Below are 12359 nucleotides of genomic sequence, written 5' to 3'. Positions count from 1 at the left end.
TATGTAAACCTGAAGAGTTCATGCACACTTTTCCACCTCTGCCCTTGTTGTGGCTTTAATACCTGGCTCTGATTTGCATTTAAATTTCGAATTTGAAGTCAATTTAAATTGCTGTTAGCAACCTACTTTCATAATGTGATGCATTTCAGAGTAAAAAAATATAATTTTGAACTTAATTACTAATTACTATAATTTTATCCATCCCAAATTAATTGGATGGTAAAAAGAGTTACACAGGTTACAACCTATAATCACAACCTGAAGGACAATATCAACACCTGTAGATATTCAACAGGATTTACACTGATCAACACCAACATACAGGATTTACACTACTTGATTGTGACAATGCTTTCCTGGACCAGCAGCAATCTTTGCAATAAGTGTAAAATAGTAATTATGCTATCTATATTTTATATTGGCAGATACTATTTGCATTTCAGTATTTTTGTACATTAACAAGATGCAATAATAACAGAGTGTAAATGATTGTTTATAGCTCGGCATAAGGCAGATTTGAACCTGGGTCGATCGCATCAAAAGCCAATTCTGAGATTCTTACTCTCTACTGCCTACTCCACTAAATACATTGAAGCAAATGTGTCATTTTTTAGTTTTGAGTGTACCAGACATTGGTGGGTGGAGCTAGTGAAAATAGCGTTTGCCAATGCGCTATTAGCACTTAGTGTAAAGACACTCTGGAAAATCAATTATCTTCCTCTCGCTTGGGCCCCAAGTGCGCATGGGCCCCTGGGCTGTGCCCATAATGCCCATTGGATATTCCATGTAAGCAATGTAAGCAGAAAAAGGAAAGTCACTTTAGAGGATAAGCAATTTATTGCATTTTGTTTAAAGATTATTAATAAAATAAAATAAAATTAAATTTGTAAGAAACAAATCAATCATTAAACTTCATAAATTTTTAATTTCAAACTGTTGCTTCCGGCTTAACACTGAGTCCTATTGCTTTCTCCAGTGAAAAATATATCACATCTGAATCAGGAGAGAAATATGCACAGATCAAGCACAGTTCTTAACAAAGATGTGAGGACAACAGGGGATGGATTTTTTCACTGGAGAAAGTGTTAATATGGATTATGGGCTCTATGGAGCTGCACGTTTGTTAGAATCAAGTCCTCTAGAAGCTTGCGTTCTGCAAGTGAACGACGGATTATTATGCCATCTCAAAGAGGCACAAAATCACTTTCACAGACTTTTTCATAACTGTTCCCTCCTGGTGGAATGACCTGCCCAACTCAATCCGAGCATCTGAGTCCTTAGCCATCTTCAAGAAACGACTGAAAACACATCTGTTCCATCTTTATTTGACCCTCTAACTCTAGCACTTTCTATTCCATTTGAATTCTACTTTATCTATTTTTCTTTTTTTTATTTAAAAACATTCCTTTTACAGCAAATAAACTAAAAATAATATATTTGCATTTTTCCTAAGTGAAGTCTTACTGAAATGGTTTTAAAAGTAAAAACATCATGCTGAATTTTAAACCATGTAAATCATTATAGTTGTGTCTAATTAGTCATTAAGTCTCTTAATTGCTTGTATATACTTGAAGTGTTTTGTGTAAGGTCCGCGCACCTGGCCCAACGAAGGTATCCAGTGGCGGATGAAGGTCTCTTGCGTGTTCGGTCTTTTCAGCGCGCAGAGTTATTCAATTTAGGTTTAACTCAATCTGACTCCATTTTAGTATCTGAATTCTAATTTCCTGAGATCTAATGTGCACTTAACCCTGGACGCAGATTTGCGGACAACATAAGCCTTCACTTAATCTACTTGAGAAAATAACTTCAGAGTGAGTCAGAATAAATCAAATGTAACAATTTATTATCAGTCAGGTAAATATGTATTATGACAATTATCTCCACAGCCAATTCAACGATATCAAATCAATACAAGACATCAAACTCTCAAAGACGAATCTAAGAGTAAAATGCATTCCTGAGATTAAATGTATTAGATGTATTAGAAAAATACATAGTACAGAGTATGTGGAGATACTCTGTACTACGGGCATTCTGGACATCCTTTTGCTGCAATCCTTTAAATACGAAACCAAGAAAAGACATCCTCCAAATGGAGACCTGTACAAACAATTGGAATTTGCATTAAGCCAGGTCCCAGACCTGGGTGGTCTACACCTCAAATGGGAACAAAAGGTAATTTGCATGGGATTGCTCTCTACGGTGATCAAAGTTTCTCTTAACTCTTAGGATCTGTATTATCTTTTAGTAAGATTAAGACCATTGTACCACTTGCCACTATGCCACTATTCAAATGAAACCAAACATGACTGTAAATCTTATTTGCATTCATTTAGAACATTATATTCTTGACCAGTTTGAGTGAATCCAGTGGAGGGAGGAGATGAAAAGGCACAGATGCAAATGTGAGAGAGGTGTTTCCTGCACCACCCCTCTGTGGGGTGTCCTGAAGATGCCAGTGCATTGTTTGCCTCTCAGGAGATCAAAGTATTCTAGTTTCTTTTATCCTTACATTTGTAACCTAATTTGTGTATGCTGATGTGGCGGTCAAGATCTGCCTGTTCAGGCCAGCAGGGTTAAAGACATAAGCAGCTGTCTCTAACTGATGCTCATTTGAACAAACACACTCTAAAAATCAGCATCCATTTTTTTTCTTATGTGCAAAATAATGTGTATTAGGGTTATTTTGGAAGTATGTATATATATATATATATACTGTATATATATATATATATATATATTTGCTATAAATAACCCGTAGCCGGGTTCGGCTAATATATGTTTCTGTTGATGGATGCGCATTCTGGCTTCCCAACACATTACAACAACAGTGATGGGGGAAGAAAAAAAACGTCGAAAAACCATTCACTTTTGTTCAATGAGAATGACAATTATTTTATCACGCGTTGACGCAGTTTTTTTTATTATGAAAGTCTGTTGCTCACTGGCTCTGAATACACATACAGACAAACCATGGGTCACCGGAGGGGTGGGATGTTGATCAGTATTGGCTTGGGATGGGTGTCATCATCACGCATCTCAACCAATGAAAGCATTTGGGGTGGGCCTGACTGCAGCAGCACTCACATGAAGTGCTCACGACTTCATAAGTGGGAAATAGGAAGTTTCTGCACGTGAAGACAGCAGAGAAGCACAGTGGAGTGCATCGTTTTGTTAACTTTGTGGTTTATTATTTTGAGTCGTCTGGGACCAGTGTTGCCAAGCCTGCGGTTTTCCCGCAGAATTGGGCTACTTTAACGCTGTTGTTTTTCATGTCCACAGGTTGAAGCGACTCCAATAACATGATATTTATTCCCTGGAATGTGAATTTTAGCGATTAGGCTACTTTTGAGAAACGAGTTGGCGGGTTTTCTTGTGAAAACCTGGCAACACTGTCTGGGATGCAGTAACACACGGACCTCTCACAATATATTGCTTTACAGATCCATCACTTTTGCGGCTCATAAATGTTCACGCAATCATGCTGCACGTATCAGAAGTTCAGCGCTCCGACACTATATGCGTACCACGCCCGAGCCCAACTGAACCGTGCTCTGGCCCACTTCTTCCAATCGAGCCAGGGATGGCTAAGCGAACCGTTCCCGAGCGTGGCATGGAGCGATCACACTAGTCAAATGAACCAGGCTTTGGGGGTCAAACACGCTCGGGCACGGTGTGAGTACACCCTTATTCTCCCGCATCCCGCACACACGAGCCTCTACCTGCCCGCACACGCTCTCGCCCATCAAGTGTTGTCCCACGCCTCACTCTGTTGCATTGGGTCCCGCGATAGTGCAGGTCTCTACTCAGAAGGTGCCTGTTATACTGTTTTGATCGAGGCTCTGGACTCTGAGCATAACTTGTTTTTCTATAACAAACTATAAAATATTTTCTATAAAACCGTTAATGCCCTGGCAGTGGCAAATAGCTTTGGTTTTATATTTAATTTGATTTGCTGTGAGCATGTAAGAAATACTGCTGCTGCACATATAACATTTATGAATAACTCCCATATATAACATACATGAAATTACCCCCATAGGAGGTCTATACAGGTGGAGCTGGGGAAGGTGGAGGGTTTCTGAAGTGCGCTGCAACTGTTACAGCAAGCACTAGCCGAGTATTTGAATGTTGAGCAACAAGCTCAATGGCTGCTGAGTTAACAGAGCATAATCGTGATCTAAACACCTTTACATGCCATCTGAGCAGAGAGCACAAGCCCTATAACCTTAGACCATCTGTTACATCAGGTGTGAGGTATGGTGAGAGCCCAGACGTCCCAGTCTGATCCTCTCGCTTTCATTATCAGAAAAAGGATTACATCAATCACTACTTCTATTAATAACAGTATGTTCAACACTGCATTTCCCATTCAACACCCTTTGTTTAAATGAAGCCCTCAAAGGATCACATACTGTATAGTAATAATAACTTAATCAATAAATAACAATGGTGCTTACATTATTATATTAATTATACTTACACATTGTTTTAACAAACCCTTTTTGTCTGGGAAAGAGTTGGGACCATAGTGACTAAAAACAGATATTTTCAGCTGTGTTTTAGTTACATCATGTAAAACAACTAATAGTGACACCTAGTGGTGTGGATGCAGTGTCATTCAAAAAGATGATCAGTTACCAATAACAAGATAGCATTATTGTCAGTCATGATTCATTTATTCCACAAGCAAAAGTGTCTCTAACTGCTTTTGAAGAAGCTTATGTTCTAAAATAGTTTGACACCCACCTCATTCCCTCAAAACCCAAGAAGATTAATACCAAGAAAACCATTTACAAATTTATTACACCAACAGGAACAATGTGAGCAGGAGTTTTAAAGCTGAATTTACTTTGATGGCTGTCCATGCTGCTCATCCTGTTAGAATGAACATGCTGTATGTTATGAAGCTTTAGGAGCAGTTATTATTGTTATTCTGGCCTCATGACTTTACACATAAATAATTAATTCAGCTTATTTATTGGGATGCTCCAGCTCACAATTTGAAATATTTAAATATTTCCCATACAGGCCATGCAGTCCCACATTTTAAAGGAATTTAACTTCACTTCTGTTAAAATATTTTATGTACATTTTTATAATATATTTAGCAAAGTACCACTCATTTTGCACCCATTTTAATAAGTGACAAAGTTGACTAAACACTTTTCCGACATAGTGCTTCAATATTCAAGTACATGGCAGTTCTTTAAAAATATCATTGATGTTTTGGCTCCTTGAAGGTTTGAAACAGTTGGCCTCGTTCACTTTAAAAAAACCTGTCAAGCTTGATTTTGATTGTTCTTGAGAGGTGAACAAACCCCTTTTTGTAACAGGGACCAAATTAATGCGAACTCCACCTTTGAGAAGGAATATAGAGTCACTCCTCTGCTTGCCAATAACAAAGAGAAACGTGGCCTTGCATTGGATGGCAAACTGAAAGATGAAGACACCAACCTGGCTTCTTCAACAATGTCAGTTAATCTTTATTACAGCAATTGAATATGTCCTTAAATAGGTAGTTGGATAATGTAAAAGTCATCTGCATTAGACAGATCTTCTGGCGCATCCCAATGACATCTCTGTATTTTTATTCAGTACAAAAAATCGAAATACTTTTATGTATAAAAATGCACAGGCAGATAAACAATGTGACTTATCTGAATCTCTCTATCTCTCTGCAGTCTGCTACCCAACATGGATAAACAAATGCAAGGCCTTGCTGTTTCCTACAAAATTAAGGTTACCCTCATGATGGGAGGTGGTCTCTTGGGAAGCCTAACATTAAGGTTTGCATCTTTACATTTCATCCCAATGTCTCAGTGAAGAGTCATAGAAGAGAGCACTTTACCTCCTTCTTTCTCTGATGACTTTTCCTCTGCTATTAAATAAGACATTTCCCTTGATAATGCCCGAACACAACTACCTAACAGTCTGCTTAGTTGGCTCGTCATTAAACAACAATGAAAATAAATCCAGCAGTACATGCTATGATGTGATTTACCATTGTGAGCAGTGAAAGTACTCAAGACATGTTTATCTTCCGTACACAGTGATATTACCGCTGAACTCCCCCTGGTTCTGATGTCACCTAAACCAGCAGGTGAGGTTTCTGTTCTTTTATATTTAAAATGAGGGGCCTTGTGTGTGTAAGGTATATACAGTCCAGTTGTACATGGATATTTCTATATTTGTGATCATAACTTATTTTAAATTTCAAATATACATTATTCCCTGTTTATAAAGTGGCACTGCTATGAAACATTCTAAAAAAGCATCGTTTTCTTGTCTTGTAACTGCATCCTTGTGCATTCGCAAATTGAGCAGAAGTGTAAGTATCAGTGTAAACTTGTTTCCCATGTTGAGAAAGAAAGAATTTTAAACCTTATTTGTTTTGAGGGGCCTTGTGTGTGTAAGGTATATACAGTCCAGTTGTACATGGATATTTCTATATTTGTGATCATAACTTATTTTAAATTTCAAATATACATTATTCCCTGTTTATAAAGTGGCACTGCTATGAAACATTCTAAAAAAAGCATCGTTTTCTTGTCTTGTAACTGCATCCTTGTGCATTCGCAAATTCGCAGAAGTGTAAGTATCAGTGTAAACTTGTTTCCCATGTTGAGAAAGAAAGAATTTTAAACCTTATTTGTTTTCATTTTGAATCTTAGACTTTGAGGCTTTAACAAAAAATTAAACGTTTTATTTTTTTTTATCCAGGACTGATATCAACCTTGAATAGAATACAGCCGTTGACGGAGAGGAGCAAGTCAGAAGGAGAGACACTCAGGAATAGATACAGATTCCAAACAACCTCAATTCATGAGACTATAGACCCTAGTTGCAAATACCTGTAAAAGGAATTAGCTGTATAATGTTAAACATGGGCTAAAAGCCTTGTACACTAAGAAGAACTCACTGACACTGAAATCAAGTGTTGGTCTGATGCTGATGATGTAATGTTTATTTCTTCTACCTTTATCATGAGATCTCAGATTAATAATGTTTCAGTTTCTTTTTGTATGTGAATGTAAAATATAAAGGAGTAATGAACAACTTTATAATTATATTAAGTCGTATTTTGTTTTAATGTCTGTGGTGATGGTGGAAATGAATAAACATTGGACTGTTATTTGGACCACTACCAAAGTCATTCCTCATCCTTCATCATGACTTTATATATATGCAGGGGAGCAGTGAAGCAGTTAATTATTATTATTATATATAATATAATATTTATCATCCTAAAAGTATTACTACGCTATAATAGTAAATTACACATATTGTTAGAACACGGTATGTAGCCTATATATATATATAAACTTCTGACTTCAGATCAAATATTACGTAGGTATTGTTAAATGGGTGTTATGAATGTTTATCATCTATTAACAGACTAAAGCAGTGAGTGTCACTGGTGATAACGATTGAGTCGCCGATTCCTGGTTGCAGCAGTGGATTAGCTTTAGCAGTGTCAATTTGCTGCATATTCGCTTGTGCGTCTGAATTCACACTCAAGGTCACCTAAACAGAGCTGCTGTATGACAAAGGTAAGCTTCACTTAGTTGTGTAGCATACATCGTCGCGTAGTTCACCTTAAAAGCGCATAAGCATGACAAAGCGGCGATGAAGAACCGCTTGAGAGAATGAAGATGCTACTGCGTCACTTTCAGTTTAATCCCACTGAAACTATTGGTTAGCTTAACCATAAGGGAAAATAACAAACGTGTTCCGAAGTGCATGTTTGACGAACGCTGTACTTTAAAGAGTTGCGGTTGTGCTATTGAAAATACAATTATGTCCGAGAGTTATCGCTTAAATTTGCTGTAAATCTTTAGGACAGACTGTTGCGAGGTCTGTACTCATGTTGTCAAATGTCATAGTAAATATGCTGGGCGAATACAGATCAGAGAATATTGTTTGTTTGTTACGCGTAACACTCAGCATCTGACTCTATACTTAAATAGCAATTGCGTGATCGTTATAAGCATTGGCTAGTTTACATATTCTGTTCTGCATCGGGTGTATTATAATTGTATTGGGCCGTGTGAACTTCCCAGCATACACTGCGCGCACTACGTTGTTTCCGGTTAGCTACTGGCTATCGTGAGACACCGGGATGATCAGACCTCATTCAACGGGCCCGTGTTTTTTAAGTAAACCCGCTGGTCTTCGTTATTGGAACTGTAATATCGATGATTGCCGTCAGCACTACGAGAGTGACCAGCATTGGTCCGCTAGACGTCAGTTCATTGTGAAACACATTGAAGAGTTCGAGGGAAATGCTCTTGATAAGCTACTGGCCCTGTCGATGGTCTGGGTTAACCATGTTTTCCTGGGATGCAGGTGGGGATTAGATTGAATAGGACGTGAGAATTGGGCTGTTTACTTATTTTTGGCGGGAGTTTGAGTGAATACTAATATCACAAAAGTCCTGGGCAAAGTTTATTTTGTGTCATATTTATACAGAACATCTTAATTGCAAAGTTATACATTAGTAATGCCAACCAAAGCATGTTGTCAACAATATGACTGTTCTTTTTTTGGGCAGGTATGGCTCCCAATTGATGCACAAGGTGCTTGAGATGGCAGAAGGGATTGATGTTGGCAAAATGCTCTCATATGAACTAGTTCCAAACGTTGAAGCAAAAAAGAGGCTATATTCATCTGATGGAAGTAAGTCTATCAATGCTTGAAATCAATCTATCTGTCTGTTGATCGATCGGTCAGTCTTCCTATCCATATATCACAGCATTGAAAAGTTATTCTGTGGGTGTTTTGCATCAAATATATCAAATGTAAATATTTTATTCAGCATTTAAACAAAATAACATTGAGTATTCATTTGCATGTAAATGGATATTTTAATCATATATGATTTCATATCTCAGGTGAAGAGCCCATGAGGAAGATGCCTTTGTCAAAATTCACATCCAGACCTCGATTTGAACCAGTACACTTTGTAAGTGGCGGAAGCAGTGGCAGTCGAATTGGAGAAACTGACGAAAAGGAAAACGAGAAGGAGCGCAGGAGGGGTGAGATGAATGACGTAAGACAAAGGGAACCAGATCATCAGCCGTATAATGGTAACCGGTATGGTTATGATTCTTTGCATGAGCACAGAAGTAAGGACGTGGCCTCGGGCGGCACAAGTGGGCTTGGCTATGGCAGCAGAGGGTCCACCCCGAACTTCATGGGCAAGGTGCAACAGGAGTACACCGCTAGATATGAGGCGCATACTGGCAGACAATCGGACTCCTTCTCACATGCAGGCCGAGCTAATGGATACGGAAGTGCTGGACGGTCTGGAGCCTGGGATAGCGGACGGCGTGGACTGGGATTTGGACACCAGGATAGACCGACGTCCAGCAAGGCTTTCAGCAGGTTATACGACGGTCCAAACAGAGGCGGCTCTGGCCTTCTCCCAACACCCTCACTGCTGTTATCTATCCCCACATCAACAATTGACGAAAAACAGAGGCTGATTACCAGAGTATCATCGGCCGTTGCCATTACCCTGAGAGATCCTGCGTTCATGAGTGGACCAGACATGCCAAACTACAATTTCATACTCAGCCGCAGCATTCAGGCTTGCAAGACGAACCCAGAGTACATCTATGTTAATTTAAGAGATATTCCACCCGCTGACCTTCCTAAAAACAGAAAAGTACCCTCTGAAGGATATGCATGTGAACTTAGGTGTCAGTCTGTGTACCTTGCCACAGGGTACTCTGGAAGCAAAAACGGTGCCAGAGACAGAGCATCAGAACAGGCCGTCAAGCTGTTCATGAGGCCGGTGGAAATTCGTGTCCTGCAACGGCTGTACAAGCATACTTCCGTTAATGATATGGTGGTGTGCCAGGTTCACACTCCAAACCCAATCCTACCCCCACCTCTTCGCAACCCCGAGGACAAGCCACTCCCTAGTACCAAGGGCCAGTATGAGCCTGACCGAAGCAAACACTGGACAGAATTTGTAATCATGGAGAACGCACATGATGCCATCTGTATACTCAACAACTCGGCTGCGTTCAACCGCATGAAAGTTGATTACACTTTTGACCCGGTTCCCAACAGCAATTTATGGCTCTGTAGTGTGTATTTACAGGACGAGCTGGTGGCAGAAGCCAGAGGGACCAAGAAGAGCTCAAAACATGCAGCGGCAGAGGCGGCAGTAAGGAAGTTGCGAATGAACCAGACTGCTCGTCAACAAGAGCAGCAACAGCAGCAGAATTTTTCTGGAGGCAACCACACTACAGACCACCCTGGCAGTCGCTACGCCCAGCAAAGCAACAAGAAAGCACAGCTAGGAGAATTGGTCATCCTTGAAAACTCTGATAACGCTATTTGCATAATAAATGACACCGCTCAATTTAATAAAGTGCTTGCTGACTACAAGTTTACGGTTCTGCCAGACCATCGCTGGAGGTGTGAAGTTTACCTCGATGGTCAGTATGTGGCTGCTGGCCTTGGACCCAAAAAGACAGTGAAGCACATTGCAGCAGAGGAGGCCCTCGCCACACTTCGGCGCACACAAGCTGTGGTGAAGTCCAACCTCAGAAAAGAGGGCCACGTGGATGCAATTTCCCGAAATCAAATCATGGCTCGTTCTGGAGAGGAATCCATGCGGCAGGAGATCAAGGAGGACAACATTGGTAACCAGCTACTTCGTAAGATGGGCTGGACAGGTGGTGGTTTGGGTAGAGAAGGAGAGGGCATTGCTGAACCCATCAAGGTCAAAGAGCAGTTTACCAGGGAAGGACTCGGTATGGACATGGACAGGCACGGTAATCAGCTGACTAAGCGTGATATTGAGGAAATAATTCGGAATTATGCGAGTTCAGACCGTCAAGATGACCTGCGCTTCTCCACAGAGCTTAACAATGAAGAGCGCAGGCAGATACACCAAGTATCCCAAAGATATGGGCTGCGCAGCAAATCATACGGACAGAGCCGACAGCGCTTCCTCGTGGTTAGCCGCAGAGTTCAGAAGGAACAGCTGATTGGTCAGCTATTGCAGGAGGGGCAGGTGGGACGATATGAACTGGTGAAACCTCAGGCTTCACAATGACTAGGCTCAGCAGCCCTCTGAGAAACCAACAGATGACCATTAATAAAAGCAAAGTGGTGTTACTTGTTACTTTTCCTTTAATTTGTTTCCGAAGAGTGTAAAATATATTTTTTGAAAAGCCTGGAAAACCTGTCAGTTCTCAATGACTAGTTGTGTACCCTTTGCCTCTCTTTACCATGTATTTCTGTACACTTTGTTGAGATTTGTCATAGGTTAGATCAAGACCATATGATAAACACGTTACTAACTTAACTTTTGTCATATATATCCTGTGAATTATATTTATTGATATGGATGTTAGTAGTGGGGCCTTATGGCAGCATGTGCTCTTCTCTGAAATGACATTCCATTTTATGTTTCACAATGGACAAGATATCATTCACTCAGTCTTTCATCTGTTGTAAGATAATCACTTGAAATATAAAAATATCCTTTAAGTAATTACAAAACGGTATATATATTTTTTTGTCATTTTCTGGTTGTTGATTGTAGAATTCAATATTTATCTCAACCTTAAATCTTTCAACTCCCTGTCTGGCAAATGCCTGAACAGCAATCCCTGTAAAGTTTGCTATTGCGAATACTGTCAACCAGTCTGCTTGTACTGACACATTAAATTTAGTCTGGTCATTGTTCATTTTCTAGCTCATTTAATGAAATGTAAATGCTTATCTTTGTTCAAGAACAAATACCATAGAGTTAATTTTACTGTTTATTTACAAGAATTGAGAAAATGTACAGTTTCTTACATGGGTTACTAGTGCAAATCCGACAGTCTTGGTAAATTAGAAAAATGAAGATTAGCTTAAATGGATACTGCATGACAGCATCACATCCATATGTTTGGAGAAGCAATTTAATGTAAAAATAAACGGCACTTTAATGGAACTTAAGAAAACAAGCAAAATAACAATGCATCTGGGGTGCAAGACACAAAATAATGAATACAGGGAAGGAGGGAGAAGCAATACACTCTATGCCAATTTGTAATATTCTGACTCCCAGGCCTTAGGCATGGGGCTTTGTGGGACAGACAGATCACGGTGTACCTTCGAACAATTACTGCTGACAAACTGGCACACAGTGTCAATAGGCAACACGTGAACTGCTTAATTAAAAGAACAAAGCACTTGCACTTGATAAAAAAGGGCCAATTCCAACATCTGGTACATTACAATTTTCAAGCTGGTTTTAAAAGGTCAGGTTTTCCAAGTGCAGTTATAAAGGCATGTTTCTGAAACATCTAAGCTTTCCGTACAAGACAATATATCATCCATCTTTAATG

General features: G+C 39.6%; 2 protein-coding genes across 3 annotated transcripts; both read left to right on the top strand.

Moving 5' to 3' along the window:
* Positions 1 to 766: 766 nt before the first annotated feature.
* LOC107561251 (arrestin-C-like) lies at positions 767 to 7144 on the top strand. Its single transcript, XM_016245651.1, has 5 exons — positions 767 to 786; positions 5337 to 5474; positions 5685 to 5789; positions 6054 to 6103; positions 6724 to 7144. Exons 1-5 carry the CDS (start codon positions 767 to 769, stop codon positions 6858 to 6860), a joined length of 450 nt encoding a protein of 149 aa, XP_016101137.1. The 3' UTR covers positions 6861 to 7144.
* Positions 7145 to 7450: 306 nt separating this feature from the next.
* On the top strand, positions 7451 to 11724 carry LOC107560450 (NF-kappa-B-repressing factor-like). 2 transcript variants are annotated; one of them, XM_016244645.1, is made up of 3 exons: positions 7451 to 7553; positions 8555 to 8679; positions 8895 to 11724. In XM_016244645.1, the coding sequence occupies exons 2-3, from the start codon at positions 8571 to 8573 to the stop codon at positions 11072 to 11074; spliced, it is 2289 nt and encodes a 762-aa protein (XP_016100131.1). In that variant the 5' UTR covers positions 7451 to 7553; positions 8555 to 8570; the 3' UTR covers positions 11075 to 11724. The 2 variants fall into 2 exon arrangements, with proteins under 2 accessions (XP_016100131.1, XP_016100128.1); XM_016244642.1 differs by lacking the exon at positions 7451 to 7553 and adding an exon at positions 8066 to 8349.
* Positions 11725 to 12359: the final 635 nt, after the last annotated feature.

The sequence above is a fragment of the Sinocyclocheilus grahami genome, unplaced genomic scaffold, assembly GCF_001515645.1.
Source record: "Sinocyclocheilus grahami isolate Dianchi unplaced genomic scaffold, SAMN03320097.WGS_v1.1 scaffold23.1, whole genome shotgun sequence".
Lineage (NCBI taxonomy): Eukaryota > Metazoa > Chordata > Actinopteri > Cypriniformes > Cyprinidae > Sinocyclocheilus > Sinocyclocheilus grahami.
The sequence above is the reverse complement of the archived record's forward strand: the minus strand, read 5'-3'. Positions and strand labels throughout refer to the sequence as shown.

Coding starts and splice junctions, on each gene's coding strand:
- LOC107561251 (XM_016245651.1), top strand. CDS start 767: ATGCCCATTGGATATTCCAT. Junction 5,790..6,053: donor TTGGGAAGCCTAACATTAAG/GTTTGCATCTTT, acceptor TTCCGTACACAG/TGATATTACCGCTGAACTCC. Junction 6,104..6,723: donor GATGTCACCTAAACCAGCAG/GTGAGGTTTCTG, acceptor TTTTTTATCCAG/GACTGATATCAACCTTGAAT.
- LOC107560450 (XM_016244642.1), top strand. CDS start 8,123: ATGATCAGACCTCATTCAACGGGCCCGTGTTTTTTAAGTAAACCCGCT. Junction 8,350..8,554: donor CATGTTTTCCTGGGATGCAG/GTGGGGATTAGA, acceptor TTTTTTGGGCAG/GTATGGCTCCCAATTGATGC. Junction 8,680..8,894: donor GCTATATTCATCTGATGGAA/GTAAGTCTATCA, acceptor TTCATATCTCAG/GTGAAGAGCCCATGAGGAAG.